The sequence below is a fragment of the Vipera berus genome, assembly GCF_964194415.1.
Source record: "Vipera berus genome assembly, chromosome: 1".
In the NCBI taxonomy this organism is placed as follows: domain Eukaryota; kingdom Metazoa; phylum Chordata; class Lepidosauria; order Squamata; family Viperidae; genus Vipera; species Vipera berus.
Window position 1 is genome coordinate 278,124,749 of NC_138202.1, and position 23,440 is coordinate 278,148,188.

A 23,440-nucleotide genomic window follows, 5' to 3' on the forward strand; every position below is an offset into this window, starting at 1 on the left:
AAGTACCCAGGAGGCTTATGCTTCCTGACTGGGTATCTGCTGACCATACTAGCTGCTGAATGGGTTTCAGTTCCACCATCGCCAATTGCCTCTGACCCAGGTGTGTGTATTGGTGTTTCAGATGGTGAATCCCTATCGGGCTGTTGTTGTTGATGCTGTTGTTGGGGTTCACTGGACTGACTGGACGACTCTGTTGGGCTGTCAGGGAACGCAATTTCTGTTTCAGCATTGCGAATCTGGGGGGTTGCTTCTATTGACCTGAATTGTATTTCCCTCCCATTACCCCCTGGTGCTGTGTTTACCCTGGCTGGGGAAGGAACAGTGTCTGCTGTGGTGTTCTCACCTACTTTGTTGGCTAGTACACATTCGGGGGCCCTTTTCCTTAACTGATCAATGTGTCTCCTAAGCAGTTGCCTCCCTTCCCCCTCAATTAGATATGACAGTGGTCCAGTTTTGTCAATTACTACCCCAGGAACCCATTTGTCCCCTTGTCCATAATTCCTAGCCCACACCATATCCCCAATGTTCAGAGACCGGGTTGAAGCGTCCAGCTCTTGTTCAGCAGGTAGCCTGTCAGGGTGCAGCCTGTCCAGTTTTGTTGTTAAATGTCTGCCCCACCTCATTTCGGCTGGGCTCTTTCCTGTGGCCGTGCAGAATGTGGTATGTTGGGCCAACAGGAACTGAGCCAGTCTCTGATGCCAGTTGCCGTGGATGAGTCTTCGAAGGGCGTCCTTGGCTGTCCTGACGTTTCATTCTGCCAATCCGTTGGAGGAGGGGTGGAAGGGTGCCGATGTCGCATGCCTAATCCAGTTGGCCTTGAGGAAGTCCTGAAATTCATTAGATGTGAATTGGGGCCCATTGTCAGAAACAATCACGTCAGGTAACCCATGAGTGGCAAAGAGTCCCCTTAAGACCTGTATGGTTTTGGCTGATGTCATGGACTTAACAGGAACGACCTCCAACCAGCGGGAGTAGCTGTCCACTACTACAAGGAATGTGAGGCCCTGGAATGGGCCAGCGAAGTCAATATGGATCCTAGACCACGGGTTTCTTGCCTCTTCCCATTTATGTACTGTTGTATGTGCTAGCTCTGGTCTGGATCTCTGGCACTGATAGCACCCCGCAACTTTGACCTCAATGGCGTTGTCCAACCCTGGCCACCATAAATGGCTTCTAGCAAGAGCTTTCATACGCACAATACCTGGGTGCCCTTCATGAAGTTCCCCAATCACTGTGTTCCTATGATACTCTGGAATCACAACCCTGTTTCCCCATAAGATACACCCTAAGTGAGATGACAATTCATCCTTCCTTCTAAAGTATGGTGTGAACTTGGGGTCAGGATTTTTGTTGGGCCATCCCCCTTGTACCCATGCTGCTATCCTGCTGAGTATGGGGTCTCTTCTGGTAGCTGCTGCAATGTCTCTAGCCGTCAGGGGGCACTCAGGAAGTTCTTGTAGGGACATGATCTGTCCCACAGGTGCAGGGTCTGTGTCACTATCCTCTAATGGTAGCCTGCTGAGGGCATCAGCGTGCCCCATCTCTTTGCCTGGCCTGTGTTTAATTGAGAATGTATAAGCCGATAGGAAGATTGACCATCTGAGCATTCTTGGAGACATAATTTGTGGTGTTTGTCTATCAGTAGTGAATAATCCTAGCAGGGGTTTATGGTCAGTGTAAATGGTGAAGTCCCTACCGTACAGGTAATCGTGGAACTTTTTTACGCCTGCCACGATGGCCAATGCTTCCCGGTCAATCTGTGCATAATTCCGTTCTGCCTTTGTTAAGGTTCGGGAATAGTAAGCTATAGGCCTCTGTTGACCCAGATCATCCATGTGACTGATGACAGCTCCCACGCCATAAGGGGAAGCATCACAGGCTAAGAATATGGGTTTATTTTCTATAAAGTGAGTGACAGTGGAGTTACTGGACAATATGTCTTTTAGTTTTTGAAAACTGGTCCTGTGTTTTTTCTGCCACTGCCACGGGGTCTTCCTATCTAAGAGTCTGTGTAGGGGCTCAGCTATAGCTGCTTTGTGAGGCAGGAATGTGTGATAAAAATTAATCAAGCCAAGGAAGGCTTGTAATTCCGCCTTGTTCTTAGGTTCTGGAGCTAATTTAATTGCTCTAATTTTTCCTTCTGTTGGGTGGATGCCCTGGGCATCAATCCTGAACCCTAAGAATTCTGTTGATTTTACCCCTATGCAACACTTATCTTTTTTTAATTTCAACCCTGCCTCTCTAAATTTCCCCAGTACCTGTTCTAGCCTCTCCGCTAGGATGTCCTCAGTTTTAGCAGCGATGAGGACATCGTCAAAGTAAGGGCATACACCTGGAATGTCCTTCAAGGTCCTCTCCATCACCTCCTGGAAGATGCCTGGAGCTGCAGCTATCCCGAACTGAAGTCTGTGAACGCGGAACGCCCCCTTGTGGGTAACTATCGTTTGAGCCTCGGCGGCTTCCTTAGACACAGTAAGTTGCAAGTACGCCTGCGCCAAGTCAAGCTTGGCGAAAATGGCGCCGTCCTGGATCGTCGCGAGGACCTGCTTCACCGTCGGGACCGGGTAAGCATGTTTTTTCATTGCGAGGTTTAGGGTGGCTTTATAGTCGGCACAGATCCTCACATCCCCGTTCGGTTTCAGGGGTGTGACGATCGGTGTCTCCCAAAGGCCCCCTTCAACTGGTTCTAAAACGCCCTGGCCTACTAGCTTATCTAGTTCGGCCTCGATTTTCTGTTTAAGGGCGAAAGGCACCCTCCGGGCCTTAAGCCTAATGGGCCTGACTGCTGGGTCTAAATTAATGGGGGGTCCTTTGTACCTAAGTTAATGGGGGGTCCTTTGTACCTCCCTAATGACCCATCAAATACATCTGCGAAGTTATCGCAGACGGATTTGAGGGTCTTCCTTTGTATAGAGTTAATTCCCCCAACCCAGATGCCCAAGGCCGACAACCAATTAAGGCCTATAAGACTAGTTCTCTGGCCTTCAGTGACTAGAACAGTTAATACTCCTCTAAACCCCTTGTATTTAACCATAATGCTAGCCTCTCCCACTAATTCAATAGGTGTTTTTTGGAAGTCAGCTAGATGCAGTTCGGTGGGTTTAAGGGGAATTCTATGGCCACTTCTCCTTTCTATGTAACTCAGGGTGTCCCTTGAAATTATTGATACAGAGGCCCCTGAGTCCACTTCCATCTTGCAAGGAATGCCTTGCATTTGGACTTCTATCCTCAATTTAGGCCTCAATATGTGGTTGATTCTTGGGGTGTAATTAAATTTAGGGTTTCCCACGTGGTTGACCCTCGCCCCAGCCCCCGGGTTGGAAGTGCGCGCCACTAGTCTAGGGACTTCTCTACCACTCCGATCGGGGGTTACCTCACCTGTGGGCCAAACATCAAGCTCGTGGAGACGGTTGTCGCGCGGTCGGCTTCGGCAGATGGCCTGGATGTGGCCCGTTTTTCCGCAGCCTCGACATTTTGCATTTCTGAATCTGCATGTCGAGCGTTGGTGATTTCCCCCGCAGCTTCCACACTTCGTTTCTGGGTCGCGAGGTCTGTTTGGAATGTCCCTCTGGGATCGTTGGTACGCGGGCGGATGCTGTCTTCTGCTTTGGTCGGGTCTGTCGGCGCGTGATGGTCTCGGCGCCATCTTTCCGAACCTTCGGGTGATCTCCGCAATATCAGCTTCCCACTGGTAATCCACCTCCCCACCGTCCACATGGCTCTCAAGGTTTACTTCGGCTGAGGCAGCCATGCTGTTGTAGGGGGGGTCGCGTCTGCCGGTAGATTCGTATGTCAGAAGCTCATCTAGAACTTCTTGGAGGTTGCCAGTAGGTTTTGAGATGATACGGTTTTGCAATTGTTCGTCACGAAGTCCCAAAACCACTCTGTCCCTAATACGAATCTCCAGATTGTCGTATTTGCAGCGCAGGGCTGCTTCTCTGACCGCCGCCACAAACTGTTGAATAGATTCACCCGGCCGTTGGTTCCGCTTCTCGAATATCCGCCGCCAAAACAGCTCCGACCTTTTAGGGGTGAAATGGACCTTCAGCTTGGCCAACAGGTCAGCGTACGATACGCTGGAGACTGGCAGGGGTTGGCACAGGCCTACGGCTACCCGGTAAACTGGTGTGCCGCTGATTGTTAGGAGAGCCGCCGCCTTTTTCCTGTCCTCCGTGATCCCGTTGACCAGCATGAACCCCTCGACTTGACCGACATACTCCTCCCAGTCTTTGGGGTAATTAGGGTCGAACTCCTTCAGAGACCCCACTTGTGCCATCCTTAAGGTCTAATTGCTTGCTGCTCGGTTGACTGTGGTTCAAATTTCCCGCTTTTCGCCCGGTCGGGTGTTTTTTTTATTATTTATTTATTTATTTACCCCCGGCTCCTTTGCTGATCTGCCGTCAGATCCCACCTTCGTCGCCACTGTTAAGTCCGGATTGACGAGCAGAGACAGCGAGGTTTAGCAAGGAACATTTATTGAACTCACATATGTCAACTGAACTAACGGTTAAACACTACCTTATATACTAACTGTCATTCAACGTAACCAATCCCCGGCTTTGAATCTGGCACCGAGAAGTAACAGCCAATGGCTGCTCTGAGTTTTCCCTCCGAAGGAGAACCCTCCGTAACTAAGGACACAACACAGGTAATGTGGACTCTCATGCCGCTCGCGGTGTCCCCTCCCCCGGAGTCCACGGTGTGTGAAGTGTGCGAGGACCATTTGCTGATTTCCTTCAGGGAATGCCTGTTTTTTCCCCCTCTCTCATTACAAATATCTTCCCGCCACTCTGCTCTCAATGCTGTGTGGCTCTTGTCCAGCAATTTACAGTGGCCTTTCAAGCCATGGCCACCACCAGCACAGCCCCAGCCGTGCTGGCAGCCTGCCCCCTCGCCTTGTCCCTTCCTGGGCACGGAGGGAGGGAGGGAGGAAGGGAAGAAGGGACAATGGAAGGGAGGGAAGGAAGAGACAAAAAGGAAGGAAGGAACGGGGAGGGAGGGAGGGAGGGAAGAAAGGAAGGAAGGGAAAATAAGAGGGAGGGAAGGAAGGAAGGGACAGAGGGAGGGAGGGAAGGAAGGAAGGGACAATAAGAGGGAGGGTGGGAAGGGACAATGGGAAGGAGGGAAAGAAGGGACAATAGAGGGAGGGAGGGAAGGAAAGGAGATAATGAGTGGGAGGGAAAGAAGGAAGGAACAAAGAGGGTGGGAAGGAAGGGAGGGACAATGGAACGGAGGGAGAGAAGGCGCCCACCCAAGTCCAACCCCCCTCCACCAGAGACCCACAGATCCCCCCCACAGCCCCACCCGCACCCCCACAGGTGCCCTGTGACCTGAGTGACGTTGAGCTGGTCATGCCTCCCAGGCCATTGACTTCGCTTGTCAAAAAGTTGCAAAAGGTGATCACATGACCCTAGGACACTGTGACCATCATAAGTATGAATCAGTTGCCAAGCATCCGAATGCAAACCACATGACTCTGGGGATGCTGCAACAGTCATAAGTGTGAAAAATGGTCATAAGCAGGGCTTTTTTGTCAATAGAATGCTCAGAACGGAGTTCCGGCACCTTTTTTGGATGGAACCTTGTAGGGTAGGCAAGGCGGGTTGTATGACATGTGTGAGTTTCGGCACCTTTTTTTTTTTTTACAAAAAAAAGCACTGGTCATAAGTCACTTTTTTCAGTGCTGTTGTAACTTCGAACAGTTACTAAGCAAATCATTGTAAGTTGAAGACTACCTGTACTTTATCACTTTTTTCCTTTTTTTGGTCATCAAGTTTCTGACACTTCGCTAGGCGACTGGTGGTACTCTGATATTGCCACATCCTAAAAGTGGTAATGGGTGAAAAGGTTGAAAAGCACAGTACAATAGTCCACAGCTGTAATGATTCAGAAAAGAAATAGGCATGCAAGATGGAGCTATTCTTGGGCAGTTACCACCTCTCCTCAGTGCCTTGTTTTCTGTAATTTAACTGCAGTTGTTAGGCTGGAACAGAACGAGGGCCACCTACCTAATTCCTCCTGCGTTTACTCATTGTGTGAATAGTACTAGGATAATAAAATAAATAATAATAATGTGTACATTGAGATTAGCTGAGCCTCCCCCCCCCCTGCTCCCTCCCCCCAACACACAGTGACAACCCTCCATCCCACCACACCATGTGAACCAACTACATCACACACCGGCCTCCCAAGTCAATTCTGCATAAGATTATGTCCCATTTAAAAGCCTAACAGCCTACGGATAAAAGCTATTTTTCAGCCTGTTGGTACGGCTGGCTATATTCCTATATCTCCTACCGGATGGTAGGAGAGTAAAGAGATACCGTCCAGGGTGTGAGTCATCCCTGAGAATCTTCTTCAAACTATTAATTCAAAATGGACAGGGCTACTTCCTTCTGGCGCCATCCAAGAGCTTGGGACAACCACTTCCCTCGCGCCTGTCCGCGGCGCCCGCGGGCAGGGACAGAGACGAGTCGGTGCCCTTTGCACCGGCCTAACGTTTTCCACACTGAGGGAATACTATTATTTCTAAGGCAGGCTGTGAGTTTTAGCGGATGAACGGCGGAGTCGGCGCTCCCGGGATGCCGAGGGGCGAGGAATTGGGAGGCAAGTTCCCCTCGGCTCCCGCTCCCCTCCTCCGCCAAACCAGCACACGTGCGCCCAGGCGATGCTGGGCTCTCGGCGAGACGGCTCGGGCTCTTTTTCTCCCCTTTTTTCCTGCTTTATGTTTCGGGACGCCTTCGTGGAAACCCCGCCCCTGGCTCTGGGCGAAGCGACCAGGAAGAGGCAGGAGGCGAGAGGAAGCGCAGGCGGTGCTCGCAGCCCGGATTCTGCCTGGCCGCCAGTTCGGGAGCTCCTCGCGTTCTGGTGGCTGGAAGTCCGGCGAAGGAAGGGAAGGGGAGGCGGCGGCTGGCCTGAAAACGGAGCAGGAGCCGTGCCGCCGCTGCCGCCTTCCTCCTTCCCCTTCAGCGCCGCCGCGGCCCAGTAGGAGGGAGCCTAAAAGCAGAGTCGCCAGTCAGGTTCCCTCCGGAGGCGGGGAGACAAGCCGCCAAAGCCCACCATGGCCACTAAGGTGAGGAGACCCCGGCTGGCCTCTTGCCTCAGGGTTGGGGAACGCTGGCTCGGCCGCCTCCGCCCACTCGTGGTTTTTTTTTTGTGTGTGTTTGCGCTTTGAAACAACTCGGGCGTTACACGGGCAAGTGGGGTGGGGGTGGGTGGGGACGCGGAGCGGTGGGGATGGGGGTTGGCGCCTCTCGAGCTGGGAGAGCGGCGGTTTGTGGCCGGGTCGCATCTCCCGCTCTCGGGGTGGGCGCCGTCCGGGACGGCAGCACGAGGGAGACTTGTCAGGAGGGGGGGGGGAGAGGCGTGTTGAAGGAACAGACCCTCGGCTGAACTGGCGGGGGGGGAGGGAGGGGGCGGTGCCTTGCCCGAGCTGTGCGTTTTATCTTGGCGCCTTTCGTGTACTCTGCCCCTTTGGCTATTCAACAGGGGTCGGCAACCTCGGCTCTTTTATGACTCGTGGACTTCAACTCCCAGAATTCCTGAGCCAGCATAGCTGGCTCAGGAATTCTGGGAGTTGAAGTCCACGAGTCATAAAAGAGCCGAGGTTGCCGACCCCTGGGCTATTCCAAAGGCAGACCACCACCCCCTCCGCGTGGGCCTTAAGACCTGTTTTCCGGTTAGGGCCAGCCAACCAACCAACCGAAGGCAGAACGCAAACTTTGAAATAGCGCTAGGAAAAAAAAAAAGAGTTCTCTTCCCAACTAATAATAAGTTCATCAAGCTGGTAAATAGCGATGTGAGTTCTTTTGGGACAGGGGGGGGAGAGATGTTCGTTTTCCAGTTCAAAGGCTTCTGTGCCCTTTTCTTTATAAACTTAGTTATTTTCCTACCTGGGCATTTCTCCTCTCTCCTCCCCCCCCTTCCCTCCCTCTCTCTCCCAAGTTCAGTTTTTTTTTAATGCAGACCTAGGACACGTGAGCTTAAATGGACTCCAGAAGATGGTAGAGGACAGGAAGGCCTGGAGGAACATTGTCCATAGGGTCGCAATGGGTCGGACACGACTTCGCAACTAACAACAACAAGGACAATATTAGAAGAGTTTAGGCTGGCTCTTGCCCTTTGGTAGGCGTGTTCACATTCAGCACACACCCTCCCTAGTCTTTACTTCTTTCCAGATGTAAAAATAAAAGGGTCTGTTCCATGCTGCAGTTGTGTCCATGATGCAGTACAAATATTACAGAGTGTTGTTGTTTAAAAAATAATAATAATAAATCTAAAATTGTGGATGTTTATGTGAGAGTATCATTGGGCCTTGCTCGGCTAATGCTTTTAGGGCTGCGAATATTAATTGCAGGAAAACATTTTAATAATATTGCTGGAGATAAAAAGCATTAACGGATCTCAACAACTACAATTTTGATATGTTACTGAGGGGACTGGAAAATAACAGCAAGTTATCTTTAAATTTGGCCGTTAAAACTATGTTTTGCTATATTTAATTCTTGAATACAACTGTAAAAACTTGTGAGTATTAGTGGAAGAAATCCTTGTTCTCTTGATCTATAGCATGGGTTCTCAACCAGGGGTGTGAAAATGTGGGTTTTCAAAATTATAGTGTATATGCATAATTCATTGCCGTTATTTTGAACTTCTGTAAGGGGTGCGAGAATATATCAAGCGTTCTAGGGGTGCGGGGTATAGAAAATATTGGGAACCACTGATCTATAGGCTTAAAACTGATAGAATTACCAGTGCATGTTTACAATAATTAAGATTTCCAAACTATGTTTGAAATAAAATATGTGTAATCACATGGATCTATTGTTTAGAATTGTAGTTAGTAAGAGCCTTGGTGGAGCAGTGGGCTAATGCCTCCTTAAGTAACACCAGCTGCCTGCAATTAGTGCAGGTTCGCATCCCACCAGGCTCAAGGTTGACTCAGCCTTCCATCCTTCCAAGGTAGGTAAAATGAGGACCCAGATTGTTGGGGGCAATTAAGCTGACTTTGTAATAATGCCGCTTGGGTGTGTGTGTGTGAAAGCCCTAATAAGCAGGCATATACATAGAATGAAGGCTACTGCTAAGCTTGTAAGCCGCCCTGAATCTTCGGAGAAGGGCGGGATATACATGGAATTTAAAAAAAATGCTTTTACAGACTATATATTTTCCATGTTGGTTACTATTCTCCATTGTGATTGAGAAAGTGGTTGAAGTGAATAAACTTCAATGATCATATCATACTGATATTAGCAAAACTGAAGTATTACACCAAATATACATATACACTTATACATACATCAGCCTCAATTTGGTCTAGTGAAAGCATACTGGATTTTAAAGTATTGCCACTGACTACTGTTCATATTGACTGTTTTACACAAGAACAAACTAAAATCTATGTAAAATGGAAACAAATGTTTCTAATATCTCTCAGCTATGCTGAAGGAAAGACAAGAGCACAAGATTTGTTTGCGTATTTTCTGCTGAATGTGTACAAAATTCCTATTCTTTCTACTTCATTTCAAAACAGTTCACACACCCCAAAAATGGAGGCTCTGAGTTCATATGATCTTTTCTGATAATTGGTTAATTTAACCAGTTTCTTTAGAACTGGATCAAGTTCTTTGAAATATGTCATTTTTCAGTGCTCAGCATTCTAGCAGGAAAGGAAAAAATGACTTAAGTCTTAAGTTTTTTTAAAAACAAATCACAAGGCATTGATGTTGACTAATGCTGTTACTTCATCTGTTTCTGTATAGCTTTTCTCCCTTCTGAAGTAGTTTTATATATAAATTAGAAAATTTGAAATTCAGTGAGAATTTTCAGAGTAGTGGTGAGATTGAATTTCCTTGTTTTCTTTCCCTTTCATTTTGAGACTGGTTATGATTATTTGTGGATCATAACAAACTGTGGCAAGTTCTTAAAGAGATGGGCGTACCAGACCATCTTATTTGTCTCTTGAGAAACCTATATGTGGGCCAAGAAACAACAGTGAGAACTGGACACGGAACCACTGATTGGTTCAAAATTGGGAAAGGAGTCCGGCAAGGCTGTATACTGTCGCCCTGCCTATTTAACTTATGTGCAAGGCACATCATGAGAAAGGCAGGGCTTGACGAATCAAAAGTTGGAATTAAAATTGCCGGAAGAAATATGAACAACCGAAGATAAGCAGATGATACCACTCTAATGGCAGAAAGTGAAGAGGAACTAAAGAGCCTCTTGTTGCGGGTGAAGAAGGAGAGTGCAAAACCTGGGTTGAAACTTAACATTAAGAAAACCAAGATCATGGCATCCGGCCCTCTCAATTCCTGGCAAATAGATGGGGAAGACATGGAGGTAGTGACAGATTTTATTTTCCTGGGCTCCAAGATCACTGCAGATGGGGACTGTAGCCAAGAAATTAAAAGACGCTTGCTCCTTGGGAGGAGAGCCATGGCAAATCTAGACAGCACACTAAAAAGGAGAGACATCACCCTGTCAACAAAAGTGCGTATAGTCAAGGCTATGGTCTTCCCAGTTGCAATGTATGGCAGTGAAAGTTGGACCATAAGAAAGGCTGAGCGCCAAAGAATTGAAGCCTTTGAACTATGGTGCTGGAGAAGACTCCTGCGAGTCCCTTGGACTGCAAGGCGATCAAACCAGTCAGTCCTAGAGGAGATCAACCCTGACTGCTCTTTAGAAGGCCAGATCCTGAAGCTAAAACTCAAATACTTTGGCCACCTAATGAGAAGGAAGGACTCACTGGAGAAGAGCCTAATGCTGGGAAAGATTGAGGGCAAGAGAAGAAGGGGACGACAGAGAATGAGGTGGCTGGATAGAATCACTGAAGCAGTAGGCGTGAACTTAAATGGACTCCAGAAGATGGTAGAGGACAGGAAGGCCTGGAGGAATGTTGTCCATGGGGTCGCGATGGGTCGGACACGACTTCGCAGCTAACAACAACAACATGATTATTTACAGAAGCAACAGTTTGGAATACTCAGTTATTCTATTTTAGTTGTGAATACGGTAATTTGACTTCTGTGTTGCAGCTAAACTTTTTTTGATTACCCTATTGATTGGAGGTGGGGTTTTTTACCTTCAGCCAAATGTCCAAATATCGAAATATGTAATATTAGAGAAAAGAAACCAATTACGGTACAAAAATTAAAAGTATGTATTGCAATATTTTATTGTTCAGTATTTGTGTGTGGCTTAATATGAAATATCCTAATGTATACATATGGAAGGGGATGCCTTTAAGGAGGAAATTATTTTTTGTCTTTATCAGCATTTACTGAAAATCCCTAGTCATACTCTACTGTTTTGCATTTATCATTTCTATTGAGTAAGACTTTTTATGTCTATTGTTATGTGCAGCAAGCAGCTCAAACTGGGCATGAGAGTGAAGATGGAAGAAACTATTGCTGAAATCTTTGGGGCTCATCCCCTGTACGCACACACACACACACACACACACACACACACACACACACACAGAGAGAGAGAGAGAGAGAGAGAGAGAGAGAGAGAGAGAGAGAGAGAGAGAGAGAGATATTTCTGTGCGCTCATTTACCAATTGGTGGGAATGCAGTTAGGGTAGACTTGGAACAGAAGGCAAAGTTTGAGGTGCATTTTATGCCTTATACCAGGGCTTTTCACCCTTTTCACCCACTGTACCACTTTTAGCATATGGCAACATCTGAGTACCACCAGTCGCCTAGCAAGGTGTCAAAAACTTGATGACCCACCCCCCAAAAAGGAAAAAGGTGATGAAGTACAGGTAATCCTCGACTTACAACAGTTCACTTAGTGACTGTTCAAAGTTACAATGGCAGTGAAAAAAGTTCCCCCCAAGCCACAGCTGAGCAAGATACCTGCCTGCCCATCTGGCGACACTCTTCCTCCTGTCCGAGGTTTTCATTGTTGTGAGCATTTCTGTTGAGGATTGGCAGTGGGGGTGGGGTGGGTTGGTTTGGTTTTTATTCCCCCCGTCTGCTGGGTAGTTGCAGCAGGTTTTGGTCACTTCACATGACCCTGGGACACTGTGAGCATCATAAATATGAATCAGTTGACAAGCATCTGAATGTAAATCACAAGGCCCTGGAGATGCTGCAACATTCCAGCTGATCGGTGCTTCTGGGCTCAGCAGAAGCACCAGCATCAGCGCCGAGCTCCAGCTGGAGGCTGGCGCTGATCCTGTCACTTCCGCTGAGCCCTGACAGCCCCGAAGAAGCGCTGATCCTGGCTCATCCGCTGAGCCCTGACAGCCCTGCAGCTCCAGCCATCTCTCGCTCAGGCTTGTGCGGTGCTGCCTCTGCTTCAGCTCATTCCCCTCCCCCGCTATCACTTTTCTAGGATGGTCGCATACCACCTGCCAGGTGCCAATGTACCACAGGTGGTACCCGTACTACTGGTTGAAAAGCCCTGCCTTATACATTCTGGACTCAGTCTTATTGAGCTGAAAATGATTTTTTTTATAAGCAATGACTTGCTTAGCTTTTTAAACCAAGCTTTTAAAAATACTCTGATTTTTTTGAAAGAATATTAAATTTAACAAATTATTGTGATCATAAAAGTGCAATATTTAAATTGTGCAATAATTAAAGAAATATTTTTATTTCCAAAAGACATGACTTTATATACAAAAGATGGAGTGTATTGGTAATTTTTTATGCTTTACAAGATTCAGCTCTGGTATCACTTTGAACTATATTTCTACGATGGTGCAATGTGAATTTTCTTTGCCAGCTGTTGGAAGCCAAAGCTATTGAAGATTTTTCCATTGAAACAATACTCCAATTAGGGCTGATTTCCGTATCTGGAATAGGCAACTACACAGTGTTCAAAGGAAGTGAAGGGTCATTGTCTCTGTGCCAATGAAATGCAATTTCATTCTGTAAACAGAGGCTTGTGGTATCTTTTATATAACTAGTTTTCTGGAGGGAAATGATAGGCTGGTTTGTTCTTTATTCATATAACATTTAACTGTAAATGATTGACTAAAATTATTCTGAAATTCTGAGGAGTGAGGAGTTTTAAAAACTGGGGAGTTTTGCTTTTATTTTCTAAACACTAGGTTTGAATCCTTGTTGATCCGTGGAATGAGAAAATGGCCCAGAAGTTCATAAACTTATTCCTAAAAATCCACTGCAGTGTTTGAGAACTTGGTGTTCTACGTTGTGTAGGTAATGTAGTAGATGAGTGGTATAAAATTTTGAATGTGAATAAATGTTGCCACTGAATAACCATATTAGGGTTTTATATGAAAAGTATATATTTATATATTCATATTCACCTGAGGATATGCTGCAACACTGAGTACACAAGTGTAATATCTATTTTATTGCTAATCCTTCCAAAATGGAAGATCGGACATAAGTAAAGATGACAAAAGCCAGTTCTGCTATTGCTTTGGCAGTGTTTGTAGGATTGATATGGGATTGACTTTCTGCACTATTTGTCCTGCTGTTCAAAAGCAAAAGGTCGGATGTTGGTGAATGCATTGTGCAAGTAAAGACATGGTTTAGTGGTTAAAGTTCCAGGCTAGAAACAGGCCACGATTCTAGACCTGCCTTAGACAAAATAGTCAGCCAGTCACACTCTCAACCCTAAGAAGGAGACAGTGACAAACCACTTCTGAAAACCTTTCCAGTAAAATGGCAGGGATTTGTCCAGGCAATCACCAGGAGTCAACACTGATTCAACAGCACTCCCCTTCCCCCAAAACAGTGAATAATAAAACAGCTTACACTAAGTGCAGGGATTTTGTCCACGCTCAGATCCTCGGTGTTTCATTTCTAAACTTATGGCACACCATGAAATATGAGGGGCTGAATCCAGTTCTCCCAAGTTTGATTTTCATTTTGGCAATTTGAGTTCTTTTTAATTCAGTTCTTCAGATAAAATATCCCCATTTAGTACTTAAAATAATAACTTCCACTTTATGGGAGAAAAAAAAGGGAAGAAGGCAATGAAAGTTTGGGCACCTACTTTTTGTTTTATTAGGCACACACTATGCATTTGGCTACCTTTTAAGTCCCATGGGTGACTGAAGAAATGGTGCAATGGAATTTTGGAAATAGTCATATCAAATGTATGTAAGGAAAACAATTCTCATTATATATTCAGGCCTATTTTTACCAGTTTTTAATAGTAACAAGCTACTTCTCCCAAATGATTTATTACCACATTAATCCTTTCAGCAACAGTTCCTGCACAGTTTATAGCACAAAAAGTCAACATGGTGCCCACAGATATCTCCCTTGGTATCTGCTAGTCGGCTTGTCAGCAGGGAACTCCCTCCCCACACACACATGTATAGAGAGATATACCAGTGTTAATTAAATCGGAAGCTGACACGTTCCACAGTAAAGCGCAACCTCTAATATTATTTTTATTTGCAAGAATGCCTCTGGGATCTTATGGTCTCATAGACATTTTTCAGTAATAAAAATAAGGGCCCCACTGTTTTGTTTAGAAGTGCACCCACGTTCATCCCACCCCCCCAAAAGAGGGTAAAGTAGAGCAAAGATGGCAGAGTTTACCAGTTTGCCTTCTTTATGACTAGCCAGACCCACTATTGACTAGATATATTGTCAGTGCTCAAAGTCAGCTTATGGAAAAACTTCAACAGAGCTTGTGATGTATTTTCAAATCCAAAAAGTGGCCACATGCCCCAAATTCGCCTATCCTTTGTAAACTAAATGCTTAGTTTACAAACAACGTAATAAGTATCGGAGACAATAGAAGAGAAAGAACTGGAGAAAACCACAAAATACAAAGACCTGTAAATAGAACAACTGTGACAAAAGAAGTAAAAATAGTACCAATAGTAATAGGCACCTTAGGTTCAATCCAAAACATTTGGAACACTACTTGGACACTATTAGCATTGACAAAAATCACAATCGGTCAGTTGTAAAAGGCAGTTTACATCCTGCAGTGATACCTTTAACAAAATAAAACAACTGTCTATTTTGGGAGGGACTCAAAAGGTAGATAAAAATGATGTTTAGATCGGTCTAAACACCTGGCTGATTGCGTAGCCATGCATAATAATATAACATTAGCAATTCTTAGAGATGTATTATAAATAATATAGAGAAAATTACATTTTCAAAATGCTTTGCAGTTAAGAATTTATTGAAGAGTTATGTCTGCTTAGCAGTATTAGTAATTATTTACTGGATTGGCTTTTGTGTTTATTCCTGAAATTCTCAAGGAAATCTCTAGACAGTAATCAGACCAGTTTTATATGCTAATAATTAATTCCTTATCATTGTATGCTTGTACATTAATAAATATGTACTGTCCATAGAACACTTAAGCCTTTAATGAGGTTTGTGTAGCATTCAAGCAAGAAATGTTGACTGTATCAATTATGAAAAATGTAGGCCTAATTACAGTGTCTGATACTATCCTGCACTGAATATAAATAATATATAAAGAATCCTAATTTATTTATTGTAGCAAGATGCCAATTTCAAAAAGTAAAAACCTAAAAGTCCTTTAAATACAGATATAATAGATTTAAAACTGAGATACAACCAAAAGAAAAAAAGCTTAATTTATATTAATGCTGGATCAAATATTTCAGTAAAAGAGAAAACATTTCTATTACCTTCTTTTAGCATTTTCCCGTATGATGTGCTGCTGGCAATAATTTCACATTGGTGTGTTAATTCTAGCAGTAGTGTACAGCAGGGGTATCAAACTGCCGGCCCGTGGGCCAGATGCGTCATGGTGAAACCATGCCCACGCCATTGCCGGCAATGGAAAAAAAGTCGCGATACGTCATGACATGTCACGTGATGTTGCAAGTTTGACACCCCTGGTCTACACCATACTATTAAGAAACCTATTTTCTAAAGCTTCGACAATTCTGCCAGTAGAGGCATGAAAATAGTATTCAGAAAATTACTAATGATTCCTTATCAAACTTTAGACAGTATTGAGTGGATTGTCATGTCAATCAGAATAGAGCTGAAAGGGACCTTGGAGGTCTTCTAGTCCAACCCCCTGCTCAAGCAGGAGACCCTATGCCATTTCAGATAGGTGGCTATCCAGTCATTTTTTTAAAACTCCCCAATGATGAAGCTCCTACAGCATCTGAAGGCAAGGTGTTCCACTAGTTAATTGTCCTCGCTGTTAGGAAGTTTCTCCTTAATTCCAGGTTGCTTCTTTACTTGATTAATTTCCATCCATTTTTTCTTGTCTTGCCTTCTGATGCTTTGGAAAATAAGTTGACCTCTCTTCTTTGTGGCTGCCCCTCAAATATTGGAATACTGCTAGCGTGTCACCTCAGTCCTCCTTTTTTCTAGACCGGCCATACCTAATTCCTGCAACTGTTCTTCATATGTTTTTGTCTCTGGCCCCTTAATCATCTTGCTCTTCTTTGCACTTTTTCCAAAGTCTCAACATCTTTTTGTAATGTGGTGATCAAAATTGGATGTAGTATTCCAGGTGTGGTCTTCCTAAGAATTTATAAAGCAATGCTAATACTTCATGTGTTTTTGATTCTATGCCTCTGTTTATACAACCAAAGATTGTATTAGCTTTTTTGGCTGCTGCTGCATACTGCTGGCTCATGTTTAAGTGATCATCCACTAGGACTCCAAGGTCCGTCTCATAGTTACTGTTTTTGAGCCAGGTTTCGCCTAATCTGTACTCATACCCTTGGTTTTTCCTGCCTACGTTTAAAACCTTGCTTTTCTCCACATTAAATTTGATGTTGTTGGATAGGGCCCATTGTTCCAGTCTGTCATGATCTTTTTGTTTCCTGAGCTTGTCTTCTGAGATGTTGGCTATTCCTGCCAGCTTAGTGTCATCTGCAAATCTGATGAGTTCCCGTTTTATTCCCTCATCGAAGTCATTTATGAAGATATTGAAGAATACTGGGCCTAAGACAAAACCATGTGGTACTCCAATACTTACTTCCATGTAGATGTAGTACCATTAAGTACTATTCATTGAGTACGGTTTGTCAGCCAGTTAAAAATGCATCTGGTGGTGATGCTGTCTAACCCACATTTTCTAGTTTACCAAGAAGTAGGTTGTGGTCTACTTTGTTGAATGCCTTGCTGAAGTCTAAGTATATTATGTCCACAGCATTTCGCTGGTCTACTAATTTAGTCACTGCAAAGAATGAAATAAGATTGGTTTGGCATGATCTGTTTTTAACAAACCCATGCTGTCTACTGGCTGTAACTTTATTTGTTTCTAGATGTTCCCAGATCTGTGTTTTGATTATTTTTTCCAATATCTTCCCAGGTATTGATGTTAGGCTGATTGGTTTGTAGTTTCCTGGGTCTCTTTTTCCCCCCTTTTTTGAAGATGGGGACCACATCAGCTCTTTTCCAATCCTGTGGTAGTTCCCTGGTTCTCCGGATTTTAAAAAAATATATTAACAGTGGTTCTGAGGTAACATCTGGCAGCTCCTTCAGAACTCTGGGATGTAATCCATCAAGTCCTGGTGATTTGTATTCATCAAGATCAGATAGGTGGTCTCTCTAACCCAGACATGTCAAACTCACGATGTCATGTGACATCGCGCAACGTATCAGAGCTTTTTCGCCATTGCTGGCAATGGGATGGGTATGGTTTCCAATGACGCATCCAGCCCATGGGCCGGCAGTTTGACATCCCTGCTGTAACCATTTTCTTGCTTATTTTAATTTTTATTTCTACTCTGTCTTTTACAGTTATGCTTTTGGTAGGTTGGGCTATAGTTTCTTTTCGCGTTAAGACTGATGCAAAGAATGAGTCAAGCAGCTCTATTTTCTCTCTACTGCCTGTTACTTTCTTGCCATCTTCTCTCTTTAGTGGACCAACTGTTTTCTTGACTTTTTTCTTGTCATTTATATGTTGAAAGAAAGTTTTTTATTATTATCTTTGACTTTTGTTGCAAGTCTTTGTTCATTCTGAGCCTAATTTAAATGTTGATTATTCACTGTAACTCTTTAAATTATAAGGTGGAGGGTTGAAGAGATAGGAGGAATGCTAATCAGATTTGTAGATGATACAAAATGTATGTGATAACTACAAGAGAAACTTCAATATGGCATTGATAAGTTAGAGAAATGGGCTGCAAATAATTATTACATTCAACAGAGACAAATGCTTAGGATAAGAAAATGCACAGTTATAGGATTTATGTACTTGGCTTGCTAATCATGTTTATGAAAACGTTATTGGAGTAAATTGTTAATTGCTATTCCTTTTGAGTTGTGATGTGGCTGAAAAAAAAGCAAATGTAATTTAAGCTTAGCACAAGCTTAGTTTCCAAATCTTGGAAAATATTTTGCTTTATACTGTATTATTTAGGCCATTTTTTGAGGATTGGATATTCTGAGAAGGATTCAAACAAATGAACAGCTTCAGGGATGGGTGATGAGGATGATCAAGAATACTGTATAGAAAGAGTGAAATAACTGGGGATGTTTAATCTTGAGAAGAGACGTGGTGGCTCAGTGGGTTAGGACACTGAGCTTGTTGATCAGAAGGTTGGCAGTTTGGCGGGTCGAATCCCAAGTGCCGCATAACAGAGTGAGCGCCTGTTACTCGTCCCAGCTTCTGCCAACCTAGCAGTTCAAAAGCATGTAAAAATGCAAGTAGAAAAATAGGGACCACTATGGTGGGAAGGTAACAGCATTCCGTGTGCCTTTGGCGTTTAGTCATGCCGGCCACATGACCACAGAAATGTCCTCGGACAAGCGCTGGCTCTTCGGCTTTGAAACGGAGATGAGCACCAGCCCCTAGACTTTGAAACGACTAGCACACGTGTGGGGGAACCTTTACCTTTTACCTTTAATCTTGAGAAGATCACAAAGGGATATATGATAGGAATCCTTAAGTATCTGAAGATATACTGCACAGAAGAGTCACTCCCTGTTCTGCATTGTTCTACACTTCAAGACGCCCAATAATACATTTAAGCTACAGAAAGTCAGATTTTGAATGAAATGAAGAAAACATTTTCTAACAATGTTAGGATGTGTTCAGGTAAACAACAAGCAAACATCTGTCACTAATGTTTTAATTTGTATTCTTGAATATAGCACAAAGTTAATTTTAATGGCTTTAAATGGCACTTTCTACCAATGTCATTGTATCTTTGAAAATAATTTCCAAATGTCCATTTCCTTAGTCAAAACCTGGCTGGTTATCTATTATCTTCCATGAGTTCCAGTGAAAGATATTTACTTTAATTCTGTATTTGTCTTATTTATAACAGAGGTCCCCAACCTTTTGGGCACCAGGGACTGGTTCCGTGGAGAGAGGTTTTTCCATGGACCGGAGGGGACATGGTTTTGTGTACTGACTGCATCCCGTGGATGGGGCTTTCTTTGTTTGTGCAGACTGCTTGCTGGCATGCTGCAGCCTGGTACTAGTCCATGGACCATGGGTTGAGGACCCCTGATGTATAATAAAGTGCCTGTTTTTGTTTTTATCATGACTGAAACAAACTTTACTGTGCTTCGTTTGTAGCATCAGCATTTCAAAAGAAGATATTTGCTATCCTGCCACCTTTTAATGTGCACTTGAAGCATGAAATATGACTAATGACTACTGTATAACTTGTAGAGTGTGGCATAATTTTAATGTCGGGGAAAAGAAGCTATAATTAGAGCAGATGTTTAACTTAATATTTGGTCACATGCAACATCTAGAGGAAGGATATACATGGGTCGACTCAGAGTTAATTTATATCAGATTAAGTTGAGATTACTGCTAAATGGGTATTGCTGTGTTTGGTGAAATTTTATTGTGCGGTGGGGAAAATAGTTCATCTCTGAAGTGATTGAAATGTTGTTTATCATAATGAAATTCCGCTTTAATAAAAATATTCTTATGCATCTAGCTAACAAAGATACAGCAGAAATAATGTTGAATGTGATCTTGTAATTAGCTATTGAACGTCAATTTTGGTTCCCATTTTTCCACCTATAATTGTACCAGTAATTAAGCTTAAGCACATTGAAAGAATAACATGTACAGGAGCTGTACAAATCCAGATAAGAGTTAAATGGTGGTAAAGGAATTTGACTCCTCTGCTTCAACCAAGAGGCATATTTTATTTATTTTCATTTGTTTTTATTTTATTTTTTCCTTTTGTGTTAAATTTTGGATCAAAAGCTTCTGGGGCAGTGAGTTGTAAGGCACCATGTACAGTGACAGTAGGAGGTAAATAGCGTGTAAATCAATGATCTAAAACACAATTCTTTTCAAATTATGTTTCACAGAATGTCAAGAATTTGATGGGTTTGCCATCTGTTCACTGCCTTGAGTTATATGTAAAACAGTAGGATATAATAATAAGACACTAAGAATAAAAAAAACAACATAAACAGAGCCATTTTTTTCAAACATTAAGCTTTGTCCCTTGATCAAGGTTCCAAGATTTTTAACTAAGCCTGAAAAGGTTTGAAAATAATATGCACTTATAGTATCTTTTAGAAGAAATAGTCTATTGATGGCTCAATAAACTCCACAGAAGTAATCTGAAAATCAGTATAATACAGTGAAAAATAATGACAGTGTTCAAATGGGGCTTGACGATGTTTGGAGAGGGGAAGAATAAGAATAGGAATAAAAATAATAGAACAGAACAGAACAGGACCTTGGAGATCATCTAGTCCAGCCCACCACTCAAGCCGGAGAACCTATACTATCTCAGACAAGCGACTGTCTACTCTCTTCTTAAAAAACCTCCAATGATGGAGTGCCCAACATTTTTGGAGGCAAGCTGTTCCACTGGTTAATTGTCCTGTCAGGAAGTTTCTCCTTAATTCTAGGTTGCTTCTTTCTTTGTTCAGTTTCCAACCATTGTTTCTTGTCCTGCCCTCTGGTGCTTTGGTGAATAATGTGACAGTAGAGTCCACTGTACTTGCATGTACATGGAGGTGGAATACAATTCAGTGTGTTTCTTAAAATATTAGCTTTGAAATATGTTTTAGGAAATTGGAATGGGAGATAAATAGTTTATATCATTGTTTCTTTGGTTTCTTAATTGCTATTTGATTGGGATATATCGGACCATTAAGAGCTCTCTTCTTTCAGTTATTCCTCCAGTATAAGTTTGTTGCTTTAGTATTATGACTTTCATTCATAAAGTATTAAAAGTGTCATTTGGGCAGATCCTGTTCGATCATCCTCTTAATGGATTTAATTTGGATAAGCATGTCAAATCTGGTATGTATTATCAAGATCCATGTTGATAACTAAAGAAAAGCTAATCTCTCATATTTTTGCCTGTTGGTTCTCTTTAGTACTTCTCAGTTGAAAGAGAAAGGTTGAGATGACTTTCTTCTCTCTTTATCCTGGCCAAGATCTGCTAAATGAATGTATAGAGCAGCAGAAAAGCTTCATTCAGAAAATGTATGTGTATTAGGCAGCTTTTAAAGCCCTAAAGCAGAGGTCCACCACCTTTTGGGCACCAAGGTCTGTTTCCGTGGAGAACAGTTTTTCCATAGACCAGAGGGGGTGTGGTTTTGCATGCTACCTGCATCCCACAGATGAGGCTTCACTTGTTTGCGTGGCCTAGTTTCTGGCATGCCGCAGCACAGTGCTAGTCCATGGACCGGGGTTGGGGACCCCTGCCCTAAAGCAAGAGTGGTGCTAGCATGAGTCATTGCGTGGGTCAGACTGTGGTAGCCTCCTGGAAGAAAAGAAAGGGCAGAGCTGGATTTCCTATTACTGAACCCAGTGATTTAATGAAATATCCATATGTAAAAGCAGGATGTCTCTGACCACCAAGTTCCTGTGAAAAAGAATTGACTTTATGCCCTGCTTGTGAGTCTTGGAAAGTAATAGCTGCATTATGTCATGCAGCATTTATTCTTCAAACGTAGAGGCTTGATAGACTTTTGTGTTTGATTCTACCAATTTAGTTTGTGCCATGTTTGATTATGCAAAGGAAAATATAAATTTGATTTGATTTGATTAAGTGCAGCCAAAAGGTTGGAGATATTGAGAATTGGTTCTTCAGGCTTGCCTTACTCGATTCCATTTAAAATATTTTTGGAATTTGAATTTTATTTGGATTTTAGGTATTCATGTTTTCAAAATGCTAATCGATGAATTTCAGATTATGTTTTTTTCCCCATAAGCTTGAGTTAAACAGGTCATTCACGTAGAATTTTTTGCATACCTTATAGGCTCGAGTGATGTATGACTTTGCTGCTGAACCAGGAAATAATGAGCTAACAGTTAATGAAGGAGAAATAATTACAATTACTAATCCGGTAAGGCACTTTAGTAGGCAAAAATATGTACTATAATATGTCCTAAATAATGTGTACTAATCATTTTGAAATTTTAATTATGAAAATGTTCATTAATTTTATTGCAAAAAAACCCTAAAGCACATCTTTATTTTCTCATGCAGATTAATAACAATATGGGCTTTATTTGATATAGGTTTACATATATAAACAAGCTGACTGAGTTCCCTAGGGCACGGGTCGGCAACCCGCGGCTCCGGAGCCGCATGCGGCTCTTTGAGCCGTCTCCTGCGGCTCCCAGCCGCCCGGTGCGCGCGCACCTCTTCGAACGGGCAGTGGTGCGCGCACCTCCCCGAATGAGCGGAGGTGCGCGCGCACCTCCCCAAACCTTTGGAGAGGTGCGCGCGTACCTCCGCGCGAAGGGGCAGCGGCGCCGCTCTTTGAGGAAGCTGCCGCGGCCCGTCTGCAAAGCTGCCGAAAGCGGCAGCTTTGCAGACGGGCCGCGGCAGCTTCCTCAAAGAGCGGCGCCCCTGCCCATTCCGAGAGGTGCGCGCGCACCTCTCTGAACGACCGGAGGTGCGCGCGCACCTCCCCAAACCTTTGGAGAGGTGCGCGCGTACCTCTCCAAAGGTTTGGGGAGGTGCGCGCGCACCTCCGGTCGTTCGGAGAGGTGCGCGCGCACCTCGGAATGGGCAGGGGCGCCGCTCTTTGAGGAAGCTGCCGCGGCCCGTCTGCAAAGCTGCCGAAAGCGGCAGCTTTGCAGACGGGCCATCGCCGTCGGGCAACCGGGAACCGGTTCCATCTCTACAGCCTCTGACCCGATCTGGCCCATTTTTGACACGCCATCTTTCTTTTGCCAGTTTTTCCCTATGCCAAATTTGGCCTGTTATATTCCATTTTTGGCCTGTTATATTCCATTTTTGGAGAGTTATATGCTCATAAACAGATTTTCTGATCCCTTTTAGCTAATCTATTTCCAACATTCTGTTGGCCTGAGAAAAAATAACAAAGCAGGAAAAGCATGCAGAACATAGTTCTGAATTTTTCTATGTCTTTAAAAATAGCTTCTGTCTGGGTCATATGACCAGGCCAGAGGAGTTGAAATGGAGGAGCTGGCAACATTCCCAATCGCTTCCCCATGGCTGCAACGGGGAAAATTTTATGGATTTTCTTTCTCTCTAACTCAATCCACCCTAATTTCAAATATTTCTACTATCCATACCAAATTTGGT

General features: G+C 43.7%; 1 protein-coding gene across 4 annotated transcripts in view; it reads left to right on the forward strand.

Annotated features, from left to right (window-relative positions):
- Positions 1–6,792: 6,792 nt before the first annotated feature.
- SNX9 (sorting nexin 9) overlaps positions 6,793–23,440 on the forward strand; it is a 44,365-nt gene continuing 27,717 nt past the window's right edge. The window contains exons 1-3 of one of the 4 annotated variants that reach the window (XM_081312730.1): positions 6,793–7,072; positions 7,950–8,124; positions 22,143–22,229. In XM_081312730.1, the coding sequence (XP_081168856.1) occupies positions 22,152–22,229 (78 nt within the window). In that variant the 5' untranslated portion in view covers positions 6,793–7,072; positions 7,950–8,124; positions 22,143–22,151. Of the gene's footprint in view, positions 7,073–7,949; positions 8,125–13,102; positions 13,173–22,142; positions 22,230–23,440 lie in introns of those variants that run through there. The other 3 variants (XM_081312731.1, XM_081312729.1, XM_081312732.1) reach the window with 3 other exon arrangements.